Source organism: Mastomys coucha, unplaced genomic scaffold (assembly GCF_008632895.1).
Source record: "Mastomys coucha isolate ucsf_1 unplaced genomic scaffold, UCSF_Mcou_1 pScaffold23, whole genome shotgun sequence".
NCBI lineage: Eukaryota > Metazoa > Chordata > Mammalia > Rodentia > Muridae > Mastomys > Mastomys coucha.
The window spans coordinates 15,543,046-15,565,619 of NW_022196906.1; the positions used below are offsets into that span (position 1 = coordinate 15,543,046).

Consider the following 22,574-nt stretch of genomic DNA (forward strand, 5'->3'; position numbering starts at 1 on the left):
GCATTTAGTAATATTTTGCAATACCAAAAGGTTGGACTTAACCTGCCAGATCTTCGGCAAGTCACCTGCACAGGAGGCCATGGGAGTCATGCAGCCCAGAACCCCTATACCCAGGGGGCTAGAGTGACATGGGTGGAGGTGCTGTCTCACTGAGACTTGTCAGCTGGCATACAGTAGGGGTCCAGATCCAGTTAGGGGTTCAAGTGAGAGGGCTTAGCCAGTGACTGGGTGGTGAAACTCCCAAATCTAATTTAGTGGGTTTTGTTTGTTTGTTTGTGCTTTCCCTGAGGGCGTCAAACAGCAGGGGCCGATTTTGACTAAGCATGGCAAGAACCCCGTTATGGAGCTTAATGAGAAGAGACGCGGCCTCAAATATGAGCTCATTTCTGAGACAGGGGGCAGCCATGACAAACGGTTTGTTATGGAGGTGAGTAAGCAGGTGGGTGGCTAGAGGCAAGTCTGAGCTTCCTGGGAAAGAAGTGCTCTGGGGGGAGGCCTGGTCCTCTCCAGAAAGGCTTTGAGTTAGGCCCTCACCCTGGAGGAGGTGCTGGGTTAGTTCCAGCCTCCATACAGTGTGGTTTTCTACAGGTTGAGGTGGACGGACAGAAGTTTCAAGGTGCTGGTTCAAATAAAAAGGTGGCAAAGGCTTATGCTGCACTTGCCGCATTAGAAAAGCTTTTCCCTGATGCCCCTCTTGCTCTTGAAGCCAACAAGAAGAAAAGAACGCCTGTACCTGTCCGAGGTGGACCCAAATTTGCTGCCAAGGTGAGGAGTTACCTTTGACCCCTCTGACTATGGGTGGGAATTTGGATGATCTGAGGTTGGGGTGAACCCCATTCCTCTGCATTCTCTTTCAGCCACACAACCCTAGCTTTGGCATGGGAGGCCCCATGCATAACGAAGTGCCCCCACCTCCCAACATCCGAGGTCGAGGTCGAGGAGGTAACATCCGAGGGCGAGGACGGGGTCGAGGATTTGGTGGCGCCAACCATGGAGGAGGCTACATGAATGCTGGTGAGGGACCTCCTTTTTCATGTCACCTACTGGCTTACTCCAAGAATGATTGTGTACCTTTCCTTGGAAGGCGCAGCGTGGGTGCATGTCTACCCTGTAACCTGTCTGTCCTTTTGCAGGTGCTGGATATGGAAGCTATGGGTACAGCAGCAATTCGGCCACAGCAGGCTACAGTAAGTGTGCACTTCCTGTGTCTACACTTGGGAAGCTGCGGCAGCATAGTCTGGGTCTGATTAGGGTAGGGTGCTGGCCTCAGCATCTCTGAGGCCCAGGGCCACCAGCCGTACCTTTTTGCGGTGATTAGGTTAGCTGGCCCTCAAGCCCCCCACCTCCCTGTCCCCAAAATGTGTCCTTGACAATTTTAATGCTAAGACACCCTTGTGTACCACTTAAGTTCCTTTGAAGTCGGCATTTTAAATTTCTCTGCTTTAAGCACCAGTCTTTGAGAATGCGCCTTCCTGCCCGTGCACCGCTCTTGTCTTGAGAAGGAGCCTTCATTGGGGGGTCACACGAGCAGAGAAATCTAAAACCTGAATTTCAAATGTGGCGCTCTGTGCCCTTTTTCAAAAGAATTCTAATTTCTTCTCTCTGCTCTGTCTCCCCCTTTTGTAGGTGACTTTTTCACAGACTGCTACGGCTATCATGATTTTGGGGCTTCCTAGAGCGTCTAAAAGTATTGACACAAAATCAACTTTTTACTCCAATTTCCTCCAACTCCAAAACCCAAAGTGTCCGTGCTGTGTCCCTGTGCTTCACTGGGGTTCTCAACCGTGGCTTTCCACCGCAGCCTGTCTGAAACTGTTAGCCTGCAGACTTAAGACAATGGCAGTTTCTATCATGAATTTGCCTTTGAACTTGGTCATTTCGAAGTTCACACTAAGTGGAAAAACCCTTTTCTCAGAGATTTTTTGTGTGTGTGTGTGTGTGCAGCCTTGCACAGAATTCTAGAGCCAGCGTTGTTCAGCATCAAGGCAAAAGCCCATCTTTGCTTTTTATGGAAAGCATTCTTTTATTTAAAGAGACAGATAATGGCACGTTTTACTCTACCTTTGTCTTAATTTACAGCAGGTTTTGTATGCATTTTTAACTTTTTCACAAGTTTTCACATATGGTTGATGCCTTTGGCAGTGATGAAACTGTTTCAGCACATGTGAATCCACAGCAGCTGACTCCTTTCTTGCCTTTTTAATGAGCATGTAAATCTCTGGGATGGCCAGGACTGTGTACTGTGTAGAGCATGGCCTCCCACCTTTGTAAATGCTCTGGTGGGTCCTTGGGGTGAGGAGGTTCTGTGGCTGCTTTATAGAGTGTGAACTCGCAAAGGCATCAAAACTTTGCTTCCGTTACTTGTGTGAAAAATGAGACAGGCTTGAGAGGAGGGAATAACGAAAAATTTTGCAAGTCCTGATCGCAAGCAACATCAGCGATCTGAATTGGGTTTGGCTTTGTTTTCTTTTTCACAATGGGGCTTTAAAAAACAAGCTGGAAGAGCCTGACACATCCACAGAGTTTTTTTTTCCCCAGCTTTGGCCCCACCACAGTCTACACTGCCTGGCACACAGACACTGAATCTGTGTGCCTAGAAATTTGTCCCAGTGTGTAAAAGTACAGAGTCCCTTCTTTTTAGTGGGGAGTTTTATGATACTGTGGTTAGGCTCCTGCTCTGCAGTCTTTGCTGTAGAACTGCCCCTGCCTTGACTTGCAAGATTTGACGTTTATTCAGGCAAAAAGTGGTCAAAATGGTTACTGTGTGATTTGTTCCCCAAGGTTTGAAAAGTCAGTGAAACTTTCTAAGATTTTGCATGATGTATTTTATTTTATTTTTATTTTTTAGAAAGTTAATTGTTGGCAAATAATGTCTTTTTATACCAGGAAATAGTTCTGAATGACGTTGAAGACCTACCCTTCCTTATTACTATTATTTTTTAAATGAATACATGTTAAAGTAATGAGCCCTCCGTACTTGAGTCTTCATTCATGCCTGGCTTCAGGCAGACAGCTCAGTTGCTCAGCATAGGACCCTGGGGAAGCCAGGGCAGGGGCTTAGAGGAGGTGCTGGGGTGGGGTTGGGGAGTGGGGAGTGATGGAGCCCTCGGCTTCCCAGTATCCTCACTGAGCCTCCATTTGTTTGCTTTCTTGCATTGTGGAACACTTCCTCCTGCAGTGTTGTGGCTTTGTGATGGGGTGGGAGAGACCTGTCTAAAGGAGGCTTGCACAGGGGTATTGCCTCTCTTGGTGCTTGTGCTGGTAGCTGGGGGAGCATTAGCATGGGCGTGAGATATGCATCCATGAGGGGGCTAAGGGAAGGTGTGGTACCCTTAGTTTTGAACCTAGGAAGGAAGGACAGGCTTTGTGGGAGTATCCCTTTTCCCTTCTACCTGTCTAGTAGGGCTTGATGGGGTTGATTGAGCTTAAAGGTCTGCATGCTGAGACACCTACTGTGGGAATCCAGGCTTCTAGGAACTCCAAAGCCCCTGTTGAGCACTGGCTTCCCTTGAGCCTACCTGGAGATGGGAACTCCCTTCTTCAGTGGGGATGAAGTGATGCCATGGCCCAGCCCAGCCCATGTCATTCCACCAAAATCTCCAATAGAGAGCATATTGACAAACCCAGTGATCAGAAGTGGTGGCCGGAGACTATTGGCCAGCCACAATGCTGGCTCCACTGAGACCCATCAGACATTGTATCATAGCCTGTGCTTGCCTTCCCATTTTGTGCTCGCAGTCCTGTGTTTTTCACAGGAAGGAGGAAGGAAGGAAGCTTGGCAAGTGTCTGGGCCTCAAATCACTGTCTTAGAGCACCTGGTCTGAAGAACCACGGTGGCCATGGCCAGGCATCTCCTCCCGGGGTCCCCAAGGCTGATACCTGCTGAGTTCATTTCCTGCACGGAGGGGAATGGGGTGGCTTACTGCTTCTGGGTGCTTTGCTTTTCCTGTCACCGTTGGGGACATCTGGGTAGCCGTCAGCTAGTCCTGAATGTCATCCACGCTCGGAGCCCATCTCATTGTAATGTTGACATCTGCAAAGCTGCTGTCGTGCTGCTGCTTGGCAAAGACCCCTTGTCATCAGCTGAGGGTGAGTGGAGCTGAAGGCTGGGCTGGCTTAAGCCAGGCTGCCTTGACCAGCAGAGCCTTGTGCTCCGATCTTTTTCTCGCTGCTCTGAGCAGTAGGCTGCGGGCCAGCCTTCAGGGCCCATGACTGCTGCCTTCCTCCCCTCCCAGCCCTCACCCTGGGACCATCCGTCTAATCTGCTGCTTCCCTGTCTAGGTCAGTTCTACAGCAATGGAGGGCATTCTGGGAATGCCGGTGGTGGAGGCAGCGGGGGAGGTGGTGGCTCATCCAGCTACAGCTCCTACTACCAAGGAGACAGCTACAACTCATCAGTACCCCCGAAACATGCTGGAAAGAAGCCGCTGCATGGGGGCCAGCAGAAACCCTCCTACAGCTCGGGCTACCAGTCCCACCAGGGCCAGCAGCAGCCTTACAACCAGAGCCAGTACAGCAGCTACGGCACGCCACAGGGCAAGCAGAAAGGCTACGGCCATGGGCAGGGCAGCTACTCCTACTCCAACTCTTACAGCTCCCCTGGTGGTGGTGGGGGCTCTGACTACAGCTACGACAGCAAATTCAGTGAGTTGACCTCCAGGTCCACTTCCTGGTTGGGGATGGCAAGAAGCCCAGCTCTAGCCAGGAACTGTGAGGTCTTGATTTCATAGCCTCTTGGCTCTGAGAGGGTGGGAGGAGGGGAGAAACCTGAAAGCCTCTCCTTGGCTATAAGTTTCTTCCCTGCTTCCACCTCTGGCTGAGGCCTCTGTCCTCTAGCTATGGCTAGTTACCCAGGGTAGAAGTTGCAAGGCTGTCGACATCCTGGGACTTCTTAAGGTTATATCCAGCTTCTCAATGAACCATCCTCATGCATGGGTCTCAGGACCTTACGTGCACTGTTGCCCAGTAGTGTTGTGTAGGCATGAGTTTGTCCGCATGACAGAAGAGCAGCCATTAGCCGGACTGAGGACTAAATAAGTGGTGCAGATGGTTGGGAATGAGAAAGCATGTGTCTTAGGGAAGAAGAGTGAGGTGAGACAGAGGGACTTCAGATTGGGTTACAAGTCTGACCCAGGGCAGGGAGACTGACAGGGCCTGCCACTAAGGCCCTTGCTTATCTCAGTTATCCTTGGCTCAGACCCTAATCACACTGATTTCTTTTCCTCAGACTATAGTGGGAGTGGAGGCCGGAGTGGAGGGAACAGCTATGGCTCCAGCGGGTCATCATCCTACAACACGGGCTCACATGGAGGCTATAGCACAGGCTCCGGAGGCAGCTCTTCATACCAAGGCAAACAAGGTGGGCCCACAAGGGGTGGGCTGGGTTGGAGGCTTTAGAGGGCACAGGACTTGATAGGAATGCATTGGGCCTGAGGCTATACTGGCAACTGCAGGCGACTGTGCTTTGGGGCTGGGGAGCCTGGGCTCTGGCCCACACCTACTACTCAGTCTTGAGAAGCCAGAGACCTCAAGTTGCCCAACTCCACCCTTCCACCTGTTTTTTTGTGTAGCTCTGTAGACCAGGCTGGCCTCAAGCTCACCAGAGATCTACCTGCCTCTGCCTTATGATTACTTAGGTTACTACCACACCTAGCTCAAGTTCTTAAATGTTGGTACCAAATTTAAAGAGCCACTTGTGTCAGAGGGGACTGAACTGAGCTCTGTGGCTCCTTTCTCTGGTCAGAAAGTCAACACTTGACATCAGTCCCTAGAGGCTTATCCCACTTCTCATGATAGCAGTGAGTGATAGGCCTGTATGACAAAGCAGGAGGCTGCCACCTCAGCGTACAGTTCTGTCCTCTAAGCCACTTTCATCTTGCAGGAGGCTACTCATCACAGTCAAACTACAGCTCCCCTGGGTCCAGCCAGAGCTACAGTGGCCCTGCCAGCTCCTACCAGTCCTCACAAGGTGGCTACAGTCGGAACACAGAGCACAGCATGAACTACCAGTACAGATAAAGGCCCAGGATGCCCCTCTCAACCTTCTGCACCTCTGCCTCCAACTTGTCTCGGGAGATTGAGTCTACACATCACCAGTTGCCATGTCCACTTGGGCCAGTGCCCACCCGTCCACGTTGCTGACATTGCCACGCTGTGAGGTGTGGTGGTCCCTGGGACCCGTGCCGTGACCCCTATTTAGCTGTGTTTTGGACTCCGTGTCTTCAGTGGTTTGTTAGTTACCATTACACCTTGTCTGAGTAGTGTTCTGAGTTCTTGCCGTGTGGTATCCCTCTGTCTGTTTATGCCCAGTTTGAGTTCCATTGGGTGTCTTTAAATAGTTGCAGAAGGGATACATGATCTGTTAATGCTTTTTGTGAAGTGAGTTAAATAAGCTTTCATTATTTTAATGCTTAGTGTTTCAGTTTTATAAGTGAAAATATTATTTTAAAAAACAGTGGTTTTTTTTTTTTTTGGTTTTTTTTTTTTTTAACGTCTGGATCATTCAGACAGTACATTTGAATTCCGCTGAATGTAGATAAATAAAAGAAAAACAAAGCAGTGCCTGTCTCAGGCCTGGGTGTCTGACCCCCAGCCATGCAAGAGGGAGCAGGTCAGAGAAGACTATGTTTACTAGCGAGAGTCCATCTGCAGGCCTTCTGCTGTCTTCTCTGTTTGGATGGTGTTGGTTCTCTAAGTCCTCATTCACGCTATGGGACCCCAGCAGTCTCAAACTTGCAGAACTCCTCCTCCTACTTCAGCCTCCCAAGTGGATGTCAGGGACAGGGGAGGGGGTACATTACCACACCCAGGTTTGAGCAGACTGTAAACTCAGTTGGAAAACTGCGGGGGAGGGCCGGATAAGGGCTCCCAGTTTCTGTCCTGCCTGGAGGTGCTATGAAAATTCAAGAGATAGGACTGAAACTTGTGAGTGCCCAAGGGCAGTGGTTGTCACTGTCAGTGGTCTTTGCTCTCCGGGTGATGTTCTATACCAGGGTGGGGAGGGATGCTGCCAGAAGCCAATGTTGCCTGGAGAGAGTGCCTTGGGACATGCCTCATACTGCTCATACAGTGCAGATGATGTTGCATCTTCACCAGGGAAGGTCTTCTCACCTGTGACCCTACCTGCAGAGGGTCTAGAGGATATCCAGCCTCCTATCAGCCGTCCTTCGGCTTCCCACACAAGTAACAAGTTACTCAGGTGTTTGCGGTACTCAGGCTCCTGCCTCCATGCAACAAGGCAGCCATGAAAAATTGCTCTCTTCTGTTGTGAGAAAGGGGCAAAGGGTGCCTTAGTGAGATCATAGCCTGAGCGAGGAATTGTGAAGCCCAGGACCTTTAGAACTCCTCTGAAGACCAGAACAGCAACTACACCCTCTGCCAAGCTGGCTCTCCCCTCCAGCAGCTCTGGGTGATGTTGCTTACCTACCACACTAAATTTGTCAGTGGACACTCAATCAACAGCAGTCGATTGCACATACCACCCCTGGTGAGTCTGAACTCATCAACCTAGGAAACTGGCTTCAGGAAGTTGTAGCTTGCTTGTCCCCTGAACATAGAGATCTGTTGCTGGCCCTTGGCCTGTGCATACCTGATGGGAGGCTTCCTGGCAGTTGCTCTCCAGCCCCAGGAAGCTGACCTGGAGAGCTGATGCTCCTCCCCCAGCCAGTAGTAAGTAGACAGGAGCTGGTTTATGATGTATACACTCCAGGTTGCTTTGGATGGTGTCTCTCATGTCCTCTGTCTTCAGAGGTCACCAGGAGCCTCAGCAGGAAGGGGCAAGGAGCCTTGCCTCTTCTGATAACTAGATTTAGATGCCCATCTGATGATAAGGTGCTTGGGGTTGGGGCCTGGGTTCCAAGTGCAAACTTCTCTTGAGTGGTAACACTTGTCAGAGGGCAGGAAGCCTTCCAGGCTGGAAATGAGTGACTAAAGGCCACCTCTGGACTCTGTAAAGGGAGGAATGCAGGCCTGGGGCTTCCATTTAGTTGAAGCAGTGCATGGGCTGCATCCATTCTCATCTGCCAGCTTACCATCTACTTGATGGTCTCTGTCCCAAAGCTCACCACAGTGCTTTTCCCATCTGCAGCTGTACATCCAGTCTAGATGAGACCTCAAGTCTAATTGTGTACTTGACATGCTGAGAACTGGAGATAAGGCAAGTCCCAATGGAGGTTTGGGTACAGGGTTCACTCCAACCCTTCCCAGGAGAGAGACAGTGACATACACAGAGAGATGCTGCCACACTTTGTTCATGGTTTTGTTTGTTTGTTTGGTTTTTAAACCATATGCTTTAATGGCAGGCATGTTCAGGGTCTACTACCTGTGTTGGTACTGCTCACTCTTTACAGTCATTGAGCTTCCAGGCCTCAGTTGGGCCAGAAGGAGGTTAGGGTCAGAGAGGGGGGAGAGAGTATCCTGGGCAGAGGAACAATAAGGTGGACAAGGATTGAAACTTATATGCAGAGGGGATGATGAGAAGTGTGACTGGTAAGTGGGGCTCACCAAATGCCAGGCCTGGGGTTATAACCCTTGTCCTGAGGGCAATAGGATGGGTCAGTTGAGGGTTCTGACTTGGGAAGACCTGGATAATCCTTTTGAGTTATGGAGCAAGGTCAGTGGCATTGTGAGACGAGATTGTAGGCCAGGAAGTGCTGAAATTCTTCAATGTTCTGAAATTGAAAGTCTTTAGGACTTTAAGGAGACTTAAAGAGGTTTGAAGAACTCAGAGGTGGGCCTTTTGAAAGGAAAAGGCCTGTACTACTGCTGTGAAGTGGGATCTTAAGAGCTACAGTGATTATGACTCCTTGCCCCAGGCCTTTTCCCAAAAAATGACATCCAAGCCCAGCTGTTGTGGCATACAGGCATTCTAGGTTGTGATGGGGCAGCTGTACCCTGGCTTAACTAACCGAGCTTAAAGGGTCTAGAGCCTCCTACAGTACCCACCCAAATCCATGGTCCTTAAACCACCATTTTACCACTAGGTCTAAAACTCTAATTTTACAGTTCTCAGCTTCTATCTATACCCAGAATTCTATCTAGTCCCTGCCTGCCTGTCTAGACACCAGACCTCTGCTCTCTCATGCCAGCCACCTAATCTCTGTTTAGAGGGTTCCATGGATAGCCGAAGGACCTCTGGGTAAGAGAACACTGAGAGTACAAGCTACCTATGACTAGACAGAAAATATAAGTGCATGGAAAGCTCCTAGGCAGAGTTTTGGCACACCCCTTTCAATCTAGTCCCCTCAGGATTTCCTAGGTAACTCCTGGACTTTGTGCCATGCTGGGAACTCAGCCAGATTTCTCATCGAGTCCCCAAGCTTCTGAGGGCAGTGTGCTCTCAGCCTATTGTATGTGCAGTGGCTTCTCCAATCTCCTGGCAGCTAACCTGGTGCTGTCTTTTGTGCTGAAGTGGAGTTCCCAGCTCTCCCACTGATGGCATTAGACTACTACTCCCACGCATACCCCAATGGCAAAGCCTACATCCTCCAATCCAGCCTCTCACAGCTTCTTGCAGTGACATTTGCCTTCCATCCTTTCCCCTCAGTCCCACCAGCCACTCTTGAAATTCACTGCTTAAATGCCCTGGTACTCTTCCTTCTCTTGTTCTTGCAGCTTGGAGAACCCTATCCAGTCTCAGCACCAACCTTCAGGTCTTACTTTAAGCTTGGGGGCCCTCTACCAGGCCCAGTCCTTGTTTCTGTGTTTCTGAACCATTGAAGGTAAATGAGTTCACTTGAGCACAAGATTCTTGAGGCCAGAATAGGCTATAAAACACTAAAAGGAGAAAGGAAAGGAATAAAAGTCTAGACCCAGAGAATTCTACTCCAGGGGTGGAAAAGGTCAGTACATAAAACTGACCATTCAATCACAAGGTCCTGAGTAGAGCCCTAGCACACGTCGGACCATGGCAATGATCTTCCTCTTTGACCCCGATACTGGGAGGCAGAGACAGACCCTTTGTGTTTACTTGCAAGCTAGCCTAGCCTAATGGATGAATCAGTAGCATAGGGTGCTAGGGATGGGGGCACAGGCCTTTAATGCCATCACCCAGGAGGCAGAGGCAGGTGGGCTACATGCTGAGACCCTGTCAATAAACCCAGTGATGGCAGGTGGATCTCTGAGTTCAAGGCAGAGGCCAGCCTCGTCTACAGAATGAGTACTAGGATAGCCAGGGCTACACCTTGAAACCTTGTCTTGAAAACAGCAGAGAGAAGAATGTGGACATCAAAGCTGGCTGTAGTAGCTTATACCTAAAATCTTGAATCATGGAGACTGGGGCAGGGAGATTGCTGTGAGAGGCCAGCCTGGACTGCATCCTTCCAGGACAGCATCGTCTACAGAGTAAAATCCTGCCTCAACCCACCAAATTGCCAACTTCTATGGTGGTAGAGCTAACACTTAAAGGTGGTGGCACACGCCTTTAATCCCAGCACTTGGTAGGCAATGGCAGACAGATTTCTTGACTTTGAGGCCTGCCTGGTCTACAGAGTGAGTTCCTGGACAGATTGGACTGACTACCCAAAGAAATCCTGCCTTGACCAAAAAGCAAGAGGATCAACCTCAGCGAAGTAGTGAATTTGAGGTCAGTATGAACTGTATGAGAGGTTGTCTCAAAAAAATAACCAATACAGGACTGGAGAGAAAGCTCAGCAGTTCTAGTCCCAGAATGATAGGTCACAATTGTAACTCCAGGATGCATTCAGGACATAAATGTTCATGTAGGTAAAACACACAATTTTTAAATAGCTGTCATGGGGCATAGGGAGCTGAATAAATGCATAAAGATGACAGCCTAGATTTGATTTCCTAGGACCATAAAGCACAGACCCCTGGAAGTTGTCCTATGACTTCCACATGGATGCTGTGTCAAGTGTGTGGGATATCCACGCTGACATTTACACCCACACGCATAAATGTAAACATTCTAAAGCAGGGCTCTGACCTGTAACACCAGCACTGTGTGATGGAGTGGTCGAAGAGATGAGGATCACTGGGGCTTGTAGACTGCCACACATCTTTCATCTTCTGTGAGAGACTGCCTCGGGATTCAAGTGGAGAGCAACAGAGCAGGTTATTAGCCATCCTTTTGGCCTCTGCTCACAAGCACAAGGGCTTTGACTATGGCTGAGAAAGTGTTGTATCACTGAGTGTCACTCAGGCTTGGTGGTTTGAGGCCTTCTGACTAAGCTCACCCCTTATAACCTCTGGAAATTGGTATTATTTACCCTTTATCACTGCAAGAGACTCTCAGATTCTACCCAGTACCTCTGCCCATGATAGTGGGTTCTGCATAGCCACTCACTGGGAATGTTGTGGGACAATGTTGCCCTCTGCCGGCAGAGGTGACAGATACCGTTTATATTGATAGAAAATCACTTGGCCAGAGCAGTCGGGACACTTGAGTGTACACCCCCCCACACACACCTTATTGAATAAAGTAATGGTGAGGGTCAAGTTTCTGGGCTTCGGGTTTCTTTTTGTAATGATAGGAATCCTTTGACAAAAAATGACTGAGACTGTATATTGAGCACCTGACTACATGCTCTGGGTCCTTAATAAATGAAACAGAATGACAGAGACTAGTGTTAAGGACTACACGTGTGAAGACATAAATACATCCATCTTTATGCTCTGTGAGTATGTGTGCAGAGGACTCAATCCAGAGCCTTGTACATGCTAGGAAGCTCTTTTTAAAAAAGATTTATTTTGTGTATGTGAGAATTTTGCCTGAATGTGTGTGTAGCACCATCTACCTGCCTGGTCAGAGGAGGACATCAGATCCCCGGGAACTGGAGCTATATAAGGAAGCTGTATGTGCTAGGAATCCCATGTCCTCTGGGGATGTGCTCTTATCTGCTAACTCAGCCCCTATTTTGATTTTTTTTGTTGGTGGTGGGTTTTTTCAAGACAGGGTTTCTCTGTGTAGCCTTGGCTGTCCTGGAGCTCACTCTGTAGACCAGGCTGGCCTCGAACTCAGAAATCCACCTGCCTCTGCCTCCCAAGTGCTGGGATTAAAGGCATGCGCCACCACCACCCGGCCCTATTTTGATTTTTTATTTATTTTGGTTTTTTCAAGATGGTTTCTCTGTGTAGCCGATGTTTAAATTTTTTTTTTTTCAAGACAGGGTTTCTCTGTGTAGCCCTGGCTGTCTTGGATCTCACTCTGTAGACCAGGCTGGCCTCGAACTCAGAAATCCACCTGCCTCTGCCTCCCAAGTGCTGGGATTAAAGGCATGTGCCACCACTGCCCGGCTTAAAAAACAATTTTATGTATTGATGTTTTGCCAGCATGTATGTCCATGTGAGGGTGTCAGATCTTGGCATTACAGACAGTTGTGAGCTGCCACGTGGGTGCTGGGAATTGAATCCAGTTCCCCTCTGAAAGAGCTTTCAGTGCTCTTAACTGCTGAGCCATCTCTCCAGTATACCCTTTTTTTTGTTTGTTTGTTTGTTTGTGGGTTTTTTTTTTTTTTTAAGGCTGGCCTTGAAATCACTGTATGGTAGAGGATGGTTTTGAACTCTTAACCCTATTGTCTTATTGTCTTTACCTCCCAAGTGCTGGGATTGGAGTAGTGCCCTACAGTGTCCTTTTTGTTGTTTTTCAGGCAGCTCACAATATAGCCCTAACTGTCCTGGAGCTTGCTATATAGACTAGGCTAGCCTCAGACTCAGAGAGGTCCACCTGCCTCTGCCTTCCCGAATCAAAGGAGTGCAATAACATGCTTGGCTCTTTTTTTTTTTTTTTTTTTTTTTTTTTAATTTCCGTTTTGTGAGCTCGGATCTCTCGGTCGCCAAAGCTGGCAGGAAACTCACTGTGCTGTGTCGATCTCCAACTCCACATAATCCTTTTTCGTCAGCCCCCGAAATCTTGGGATTCCTGATGAGTCATCATATCGGGCCGTTGTATTTTATGCAGCAGAAAAACATGTCTTGGAGCGTTTTAAAATATTTATTGTATGTCTGCCTATGCGAATTTGAATGGCTGTCTTGTGGTCCCAGAGGCTCAGGTCATTGGGCTTGGCGCCATGTATCTTCACTCGCTGAGCCACAGCACTGGGCCTTAGAACCGCTTTCATTATAGAGGAAAAGTGGCAGCCGTGGGATCTGGATGTAGCACACCCAAGAAAGTGAAGGGTGTAGGCGTCAGTTGCTATGGTTTCCGACAGCTCCCAGATCACGTGATTCGGGACAACATGGCGCTGTCCGCTGTGGTCTCAGCCCACGTGGTTCCAGGACTGAAAATGGCGGCGGTAGGTAGCTCAGGTTCGCTTGAGTCCGCTCCACGGATCATGCGGCTTGTCGCTGAGTGCAGTCGCTCCGGAGCTCGGGCGGGTGAACTGCGGCTGCCGCATGGAACAGTAGCCACCCCTGTGTTCATGCCTGTGGGTACACAGGCCACCATGAAGGGTATCACCGCGGAGCAGCTGGACACCCTGGGCTGCCGCATCTGCTTGGGCAACACCTACCATCTGGGGCTGAGGCCGGTGTGTGGATTCGATCTGGGGTGGGCGGCAAGGGGGCCGCCTAGCCGGGACATGCCTCTGGAAAAGTCAGCTGAGCAACGCGCAGTGCTGGGGCTCACCCAGGCCTGGCCGTGGGGCTGCCGCCTAACTTTCTCCCCATCACAGGGTCCGGAGCTGATCCAGAAAGCCCAGGGTCTTCACGGCTTCATGAACTGGCCCCACAATCTGCTGACGGTGAGTTGGGGTTGCCGCCCTCGGGCAGTGCGTGGAGGTGAGAGGTCCCCAGTCTTGATCTCCTGACAAGTTTCGCTGCGGGGTCTCTACAGGATAGCGGCGGCTTCCAGATGGTGTCCCTCTTCTCCCTGTCCGAGGTGACGGAGGAGGGAGTCCACTTCCGCTCGCCCTACGGTGGAGAAGAGACACTTTTGAGCCCAGAGAGGTCGGTGGAGATCCAGAATGCTCTGGGTAAGAGGGCGCCGCCCCTTCAAGTTGTCTGTAGCTTAGACGGGGCTTCAAAAGCTAAGGTTGGTTTGGGACGGTTTTGAATTTGGACTTTTTACTGTGTTGGGCATGTGCCTCAGTTAAGCACTCAGAGTGCTTTGCCAATGTCCTGGACTAGATCCTCACCACAGAAAGCAAAACGAAATAAACACATTAAAAAAAACAAACAAAAAACCAAAAAGCATGTGCTGGCTGCCTAGCTAACGGAAAATTTGTTGCTACTTCCAGGCCTGCTTGGGTTACACTGTTAAGGAGCTGTCCCCATTTCCTGACAGCACAGTACTGGATATGGAGTCATCCCTTTTTATTTATTGGTTTCTTTTATGTGTATGTATTTTATTATTTACTTATTGTTTATTATTTTGTAGCTTCAGCCCAGGCTGGCCTCAAACACAGAAGTATACCTGCTTTTGCCTCTCCTATGGAGTGCTGGCATTAAAGACAGGTTGGCCACCACACCCAGCTATTAGTGTTCTTAGTGACAAATTGAATTTAATAAAATATTAGTGGCAACAAGATGAGATAGGCAGGCTTTGGACCCCTTATTTCCATCTATGTAGTTTCTTTTACTTTGTTTTATTTTTTTGAGACAGAGACCTACATAGTCTATGCTGGCCTGGACCTCACTCTCTCTTTAACTGAGGTTGACTTTGAACCCTGGACCCTCTCCTGACCACCTCCAGAGAAGTGGGATTACAGCCAAATACCACCATGCCTAGTTTTATACTGAGCTGGGAATCAGACCCACGGCTTTTTGTATATTACACGAGTACTCTATTCATTGAGCTACATCTACAGTCCAGGACAGTTGGAACATAAGCTCCAAGTCTTTCCCACTTCTGTACATCCCAGTAGGAAGATCTGTCGGGGGCTCTATGTCTGGTGTCTCAGGTGCTGGGCATGGGCTTTATCCTAAAGCCTTTTTATGAAACCTGTGGTGTTATGCTAAGTGGAGCCAGGACAGCTTGGGTGACAGCTGCCCTGGGGCCCTATATCTTCTGACAGCAGGATAAGGTTGCTGTGATAATACCATGACCAAAGACAACCTGTAGAGGGAGGAAAGGGTTTATATCATCTTACATAGAGCCCCTCATCGAGGGATTTTTAGGCAGGTGGTCTACCACAGAGTCCCATGCTAATCTGCTAGAGCTCTGAGCTCTGGCCCTAGTTCTTGTGTCTAAATACAGGCTCTCTCTGTACCATGCTGGGTGTACTGAAGCTCACAACTGACTCTCTTGTTTCCTGCTAGGGTAACATGCATGCTCAGGCACACCGGGCTCTGCCTTTTGTTTCGTTTTGTTTCATTTTTGTTTGTTTTTTGAGAGAGAATGAAATTTTGTTGCTCAACCTGGCCTTTACTTCTCACTAGACCTGGTTCTGATCAAAAGCCCTCTGTCTATGTTTTGGATTCTTCCTGCCACTGTGATAAAACAGCCTGACTAAGCCAGTTGAGGAGGAAAGGGTTGATTTTTATTGGGTTTATACTTCCTGGTTACAGTTGATCGTTGAAGGAGCCGAAGCAGGACCCTGGAGCAGAAGCAATGGAGGAACGCTGCACATGAGCTTGCTCACAGGCTCATGCTTAGTGAGCTAGTTTCTATTCAGATTTGTTTTTATTGTTTTAAGTCATGTGTTTGTATGTACATGTGAGTACAGGCATCAGAGGAGGCCAGAAGGAGTAGATTTTCGAGACCTGAAGTTACAGGCAGTGTTGTCTTAACCTGGGTGCTGGGAACCAAGTCTGGGTCATCTGGAAGAACAGTGATTGCTCTTAACCACAAAGCCCAAGCTTCAGCCCAAAGCTTTTTTATTTAGTCCAGCATCACTTGCCTAGAGATAGTATTGCTCATGGATGGCTGGGCCCTCTCATATGACAGTCTCTCACAGATATGTGGCCACCAGCCGATCTGATCTAGGAAATCAAACCAGATGACTTTAGACTGGGATAGTCAGTATACCTATTCATCCTTTAGCCCTGCATCTGTCTGTCTATCACCCTGTCTATCTGTATCATCTGTCTATCTATCTACCCTTTTATCGAATCATCTCTCTCTCTCTCTCTCTCTCTCTCTCTCTCTTTCTCTCTCTAAGCCGGGCCTATAAGCCAGGTCCTTACACATGCCGAGCCAGGGTTCTGCTGCGGAGTCTTGTCCTTTCATTGTGTGAAGTCTTTGGGTTTCAGAATCGTTAGCAGGAAGCATCGTGCTAAGGGTGGCTGTGGTTTATTTGTATGGGTGTATGCTCTCCTGCCATAGAACAAGAGCAGGACGCAGAGGTCAGCCCTGGTGCCAGTCCTTGCTCCATCTTGTCTCAAGCAGGGTCTCAGAGGGTGCAGACTGCCCTCAAACTCTAGGAGCCAAGAATGACCTTGAATTCTATTTTTCTAAAAAATACATTTTTAAAGATGGTATTTATTTTTTATTGGATTTGAGACAGATAATAGGTTTTCTCCACTGATGAAATAAGCCAGTTCAAGCTGAGTTTAAAATATAAAAGCAGATTTATTGGAAGGCAGCTCTTTGGGGGTGGTAGTGTATTCTCTAACAGGGAGACAGAGAGGGGGAGCACAGAGGGGGATGGAGGGAATGAGGCAGGGGTGGGGAGAGGGATGGAATGCTATGGTAGGTGGCGAGTCTTGTTATCTGCTGCACACACCCTGTGCACCTGGTCTGGCAGGTGATAACTTTAGCAATTGCCAGGTCTCTGAGAGCAGGCCAGTGGAATTGCCTGCATATTAACAGAGTTAGGGTTAGGGGTCCTGCATTGGAAATCTAACAACTGAGTCTTACCATATAGCCTTGGCTGCCCTAGATCTTGCTACGTAGACTAGATTGGCCTTGAACTCAGAGCTCCTCCTGCCTTTTTTCTGATTAAATGTGTGCACCAACTATGTCTAGCTATTTGGTTTTATTTATTTTATGTAGGTGTTTTGCCTGTATGTATATCTCTGTAACACATGTGACACAGAGGCTAGAAGAGGGCATCAGATTCTCTGATACTGGTTGTGAGCTGTCATGTGGGTTCTGGGAACAGAGCCATGTTCTCTGGAAGAGCAATCAGCACTTCTAACCAGTAACCTCCAACCTTAAACTTTTTTTTTTCTTAAGTTTTTCAAGGCAGGGTTTCTCTGGCTGTCCTGGAACTCATTCTGTAGACCAGGCTGGTCTTGAACTCAGAAATCTACCTGCCTCTGCCTCCCAAGTGCTGGGATTAAAGGCATGTGCCACTGCATGGCTAACCTTTTTTTTTTTTTTTTTTTTGCTTTCGAGACAGGGTTTCTCTGTGTAGCCCTACCTATCCTGGAACTCACTCTGTAGATCAGGCTGGCATTGAACTCAGAAATCCACTGCCTCCCAAGTGCTGGGATTAAAGGTGTGCCCCACGACCGCCCGGCCTGCCCGACTAACCTTAAACTCTTGATTCCTCTGCTTCCACCTCCTGATGCTGGGACAGAGACACACCCACTTCGTATGCAGTTCTGAGGATGGAGTCTGTGGCCTTGTGTATGCTAGACCACCGCTATACTCACTGAGGCACATCATTTCAATAGGTCCTTGCACAGGAGGGGTAGAGGGTTGGGAGCTGGAAAACAGCCTGGGATCCTTAGTGACAGTGTGCAGGGATTGGTTCCCTCCTTCCACCATGTGGGTCCTGGGTATTGAACTTGGGGAGTCAGGCTTGGAGGAAGGCATGTTTGCCTGCTGATCTATCTCACTGGTCTATGAAGTTATTTGTACAAAAGAAAACAAGGCGTTCCCTAGCTTCTGTGCAGCCATACGTATTAGGATGGTTACAGGGGTAGTCCCTGGGAGGGTCCTCTGCATCCTCTTCCTCACCAGAGCGCCCTCTCACCCCTAGGCTCTGACATCATCATGCAGTTGGACCATGTGGTGAGCAGCACCGTGACAGGCCCTCTAGTGGAGGAGGCCATGCACAGGTGTGTGCCAGCTTATGAAAGGGAGTGGGGTGGGGCATGGGGAGGATGTGGGCTCCTGTCATCCTTTCTAGCCACTTGAGGTTCTGTGACCAGAGACGTTCCTGCAGGTCAGTCCGATGGCTGGACAGATGCATCGCAGCTCATAAGCATCAGGACAAGCAGAATCTCTTTGCCATCATCCAGGGTGGACTGAATGCTGATCTTCGGACCACTTGCCTGAAAGGTAGAGTCAGGTACTGGCAAGGGTGGGGCTGGTCCAGGTATAGAATGATGCTGTGGCCATAGGGCAGGTCTAGAAAATGGAGCCAAATACTGATCCTAGGTTGGATAGTCATTTTTTTTTAAAAGATTTATTTATTTTATGTATATGAGTACACACTGTAGCTGTACAGATAGTTGTGAGCCTTCATCTGGTTGTTGGGAATTGAATTTAGGACTTTTGCTCCTCTGGTCAACCCTGTTTGCTCCAGCCCAAAGATTTATTTATTGTTATAAAAAAGTACACTGTAGCTGTCTTCAGACGCACCAGAAGAAGGGATCCGATTTCATTACAGATGGTTGTGAGCCACCATGTAGTTGCTGGGAATTGAACTCAGGACTTTTGGAAGAACAATCAGTGCTCTTACCCACTGAGCCATCTTTCCAGCCCGGATAGTCATTTTCTGATTTGATCATCCTCTGTCTGTCTGTCTTCTCCCATTCTCCCTCCCAGTGTGAGTATGGAGGTCAGGTTTCTCCTTCCACCACGTGGATTCTGGGAGGGGAGACTCAGATCAGTAGGCATGGCAGCAAGTGCCTTTGCCCTCTTGCTGGCTCTTCTCACAGATCTGTTGAAATATTACATTGACTTATGACAGGCTTCCGTGTAGCCCAGGCTGGTCTGGACTTTCCTGTGTAGCAGAGGATGATCCTGTACTTTGGATCCTCCTGCCTCCACATCTGAGTGCTGAGATCACTGGCATGCATCACCACACTCGAATGATGTGTTGCTGAGCTGGGACCCAGGGCTTCCTGCACAATGGGACACTAATGACCCAGTCACAGTCATGTAGTTCAGGGTGGCCTTGAGTTCCTGATTCTCCTGCCTCAGCCTCCTGGGCTGTTGGGATTCCAGGGTGTGTATCTAAATGCTTGTCTCAAGGTCTTGTTTTATGGGAAATTAGTGCAATGTTGTATTATACCAAAGGAATTGAGCTTTGTGACAGTAGCACATTTTAACCTTTTATAATGTCACAAAATCCTAAGCTGAGGTCATCTGTCCTTTCAGAGATGACCAAGAGAAATGTGCCGGGTTTCGCTATTGGAGGTCTGAGTGGAGGAGAGAGCAAGGCGCAGTTCTGGAAGATGGTAGCATTGAGCACCTCCATGCTGCCTAAGGACAAGCCTCGATACCTGATGGGGGTTGGGTATGTTGGGGCAGAGGAGAAAGAACCCTGAGCCCTGGCGTGGGTCCCCCTTCCCTTTTGATGTATCCTTATGGGAAGAAGAGTATAGTGTTGCCAGGGAGCTAATGAAGTGGTCACATAAGCCACTCCCTGGAGTAAACAGTGTTCTGGGGTATCCTCAGCTATGTAGGGGGTATAAGGCTAGCCTAGGCTATGTGAAACACAGTAGAAGTACAGAAACAGACAGAAGAGCACACTTGGCTCTTCTTGGAGGGAGGATGGAGGGAGGCCTGGGAAGCTCTCTCTTCAGGTGGACTCTGATTCTCCCTTTCTCCCATGACTGCACCCAGCTATGCCACTGACTTGGTGGTTTGTGTGGCTCTTGGATGTGACATGTTCGACTGTGTATACCCCACACGGACAGCGGTGAGTCCCGGGCAGGGGTCTGAAAGGCAGGCCTAGGAGTGCGTACCTCTTGTGACCTTGACTTTCCTTGTCCCCAGCGCTTTGGGTCTGCCCTTGTGCCCACTGGGAACCTTCAGTTGAAGAAGAAGCAGTATGCCAAGGATTTCAGCCCCATAAACTCTGAGTGTCCCTGTCCCACGTGCCAAACGTATGTCTCAGAAGTTGGGGATTGGAGAGGGGGAGAGGGCTCAGGCGGTGTGCAGTCACCAACTGTGTGATCCACAGGCACAGCCGAGCCTTCCTGCATGCCCTGCTGCACAGCGACAACACTACAGCACTACACCATCTGACTGTGCACAACATTGCCTATCAGGTGACCTGGACAAGTGTGGGGCGGGGCCATGGGGCTCTGGGGCAGGAAGAGCCTTGGATCTTGGGGTGGAGTGGGGTGAGGCTATCTTAGGGAGGCAACATGGCTCCTTTTTATTTGAAGGTGTGGGTCCGAGGCACAGTGGGGCTCCTTTGGGGGTATAGAGTCTGTGCCATAAGGGCCCTGTGGGTGAGATTCATCTAGAGGGTGTGGTGTGGGTGAGGCCCTCTAAGGTGGCTCCCTTTGACTTGGGTTTGTGATATGGTTGAGACTCTGCATACCAGGTGTCTTGGGGGTGCTTTTGGGACTGCTGGTAGCTCACACCCAAGCTGATGCTCATCCCCTGCCCTGCAGCTGCAGCTCCTGAGCGCCGTACGCAACAGCATCTTGGAACAGCGCTTTCCTGACTTCGTACGAAACTTCATGCGCACCATGTATGGTGACCGCAGCCTCTATCCTGCCTGGGCCACTGAAGCACTGGCCTCTGTGGGAATCACACTCACATGACCTAGTTGCCGGGGAAGGACACTGGGGGATGGGGAATACTGAAGGATCCTTTTTTTACGAAAGATTTTGTTACTACTTTTTGATTTCATTTAAGATCTTGTTTAACTTCTTGTGGAGGCTGCCTGTCTTTTTTTTTTTTAAAGACTCTCAATGAAAACAAACAAACAAAAAGTAGTCATAGCAACCATGGGGTAACTGGGAAGCACTGGGCATAGCCCTGCTTTGGAATGTAGTTTCAGACTGCGGACGCTTTCTCGAGGTCAGAATCTTCCAGCTATTCTTCCCTGGTTGTCAGGTGCCTATCCGGCCCAGGGAGAGAAAGCAACTTCGCCCAAGGTCACCAATAGAGAGTGGCAGCTTGCCTTTCTGCTCTAGTCTCTATTTCTTTATTGTATGTATATGAGTACACTGTTGCTGTCTTCAGACACGCCGGAAGAGGGTGTCAGATCTTGTTATTGGATGGTTGTGAGCTACCATTTGGTTGCTGGGATTTGAACTCAGGACCTTCGGAAGAGCAGTCAGTGCTCTTAACCACTGAGCCTTCGCTCTAGCCCTCTGCTCTACTCTTAACTCTGTAGGCACATGCTTGGCTCTGCATAGCACTCTGTACTGTCCTTAATAATAGATGTGAATTAGCAGATGATCACACCATGGCATGTGACAGGGATCAAACCCAAGGCCAAGCATGCCTGAGTATTCTCTGCCCCTCACCTATGATTCCTCTGTCACTATTTGCTTTTCTTCTTGAGACAGGTTCTAACCAGCCTCAGCTGGCCTAATAACTCTTAATGTAGACCAGGTTAGTCTTGAACTCACAGAGATATGCCTGTCTCTGCCTCCCCAGTACTGGGATCTAAAGCATGAACCATCCATCAGACAACTTGTTATATTCTTGAGGGTGGAATCTCTACCACCATCCTGCCCACTGCTACCTATGGCTGGGATCATAGGTGTGTACCACCACACCTGGTTCATGTGCTGGATGAAACCCAGGGCATCACAGACAAATACTGATCCCACAGACTCACATAACTCAACCCTATACTTTTTTTTTTTTTTTTTTTTTTTTTTACAGTTTCCACATACTATTCAGCCAACTCCTTCTGTGTACAATTAGTGTGTGTCCGGGTTCTTGCAGTGGCCTGTCAGTTGACACTACCTAGTTCCCTAACATTTCTCATTGGCTTATATAAATATTTTATTCCTCTGGCCAATAAGGCCACCAAGGATGGGCTTTAATGCCCTGATTCCTTTTCTTTCTTTCTTTCTTTTAAAGATCAGGGTCTCCCTCTGTCATCTTCGCTCACAGCTCCTGCATGACTCCTGTACCACCTCCTGTCAGCTGCTTTCCAGAGTATACCTTCCTGCTTTCTCCTTCCTGGGCTGCTATTCAAGCACATGTGATGCCCAGAGGCATCAAATTATTACCGTTCCACCCTGGCATGGCGGCATGGCCAAAATCTTATATTCAAGAGACTGGGGCAAGAGGATGGGAATACATAGTAAAAATCATCCTAAGCTATACAGACTATGTGTCAAGTAAACAAATATAACTCTACTAAAAGAAAACAAATACAGGACAAATGCTGGGACCCTAGCATGAAAAGAAGCTCTGCAGGGAACGGTGGCTCCTGCCTGTAATCACAGCACTTCAGAGTTAGAGGCAGAAGGATCTAAGTTCAAGACCATCCTCAGCTATACAGCCTAGAGTCAAGGCTCTGTGAAATGAGGCTCTGTCAAAAGTAAACACCACCTCTCCCCCAAAAATGCACTTCCAGGACTTCCAATTTTGTCTGCAAAGTAGTGTATCCTTCCGTCTTGCATTAGGGAGTGGATCTCCAAATTAGCAGTTAAAAGGATGTAAGATGTAGTAAAGTTGAAGAGACTTGGAAACAACTGGAATATTGGCTTCTACCTTACAATGGCTTGGTGGTGGGTTGATGGGGCACCTGGAGAGATCCCCAGGACCCTCAAACACTTAAAAACTTAAGCATGGTGGTGAGCAC

The 22,574-nt window shown here is 48.8% G+C and overlaps 2 protein-coding genes across 21 annotated transcripts in view; both read left to right on the top strand.

Moving 5' to 3' along the window:
- Window positions 1–6,454, top strand: part of Ilf3 (interleukin enhancer binding factor 3) — a 38,718-nt gene extending 32,264 nt beyond the window's left edge. For 5 of the 18 annotated variants that reach the window (XM_031346142.1, XM_031346146.1, XM_031346149.1 and 2 more), the window contains 7 exons: window positions 290–427; window positions 589–765; window positions 858–1,014; window positions 1,134–1,187; window positions 4,282–4,644; window positions 5,228–5,359; window positions 5,882–6,018. In XM_031346142.1, the coding sequence (XP_031202002.1) occupies window positions 290–427; window positions 589–765; window positions 858–1,014; window positions 1,134–1,187; window positions 4,282–4,644; window positions 5,228–5,359; window positions 5,882–6,018 (1,158 nt within the window). Of the gene's footprint in view, window positions 1–289; window positions 428–588; window positions 766–857; window positions 1,015–1,133; window positions 1,188–1,626; window positions 2,969–4,281; window positions 4,645–5,227; window positions 5,360–5,881 lie in introns of those variants that run through there. The other 13 variants (XM_031346147.1, XM_031346151.1, XM_031346153.1 and 10 more) reach the window with 10 other exon arrangements.
- Window positions 6,455–13,183: 6,729 nt separating this feature from the next.
- Window positions 13,184–20,678, top strand: Qtrt1 (queuine tRNA-ribosyltransferase catalytic subunit 1). Of its 3 annotated transcripts, none has more exons than XM_031345196.1 (10): window positions 13,184–13,250; window positions 13,629–13,697; window positions 13,790–13,928; window positions 17,823–17,901; window positions 18,009–18,124; window positions 19,169–19,307; window positions 19,637–19,712; window positions 19,790–19,899; window positions 19,977–20,064; window positions 20,416–20,678. In XM_031345196.1, the coding sequence occupies exons 1-10, from the start codon at window positions 13,194–13,196 to the stop codon at window positions 20,566–20,568; spliced, it is 1,026 nt and encodes a 341-aa protein (XP_031201056.1). In that variant the 5' UTR covers window positions 13,184–13,193; the 3' UTR covers window positions 20,569–20,678. The 3 variants fall into 3 exon arrangements, with proteins under 3 accessions (XP_031201056.1, XP_031201055.1, XP_031201054.1); XM_031345195.1 differs by having other exon boundaries at window positions 13,185–13,484; XM_031345194.1 differs by having other exon boundaries at window positions 13,185–13,697.
- The last annotated feature ends 1,896 nt before the right edge of the window (window positions 20,679–22,574 follow it).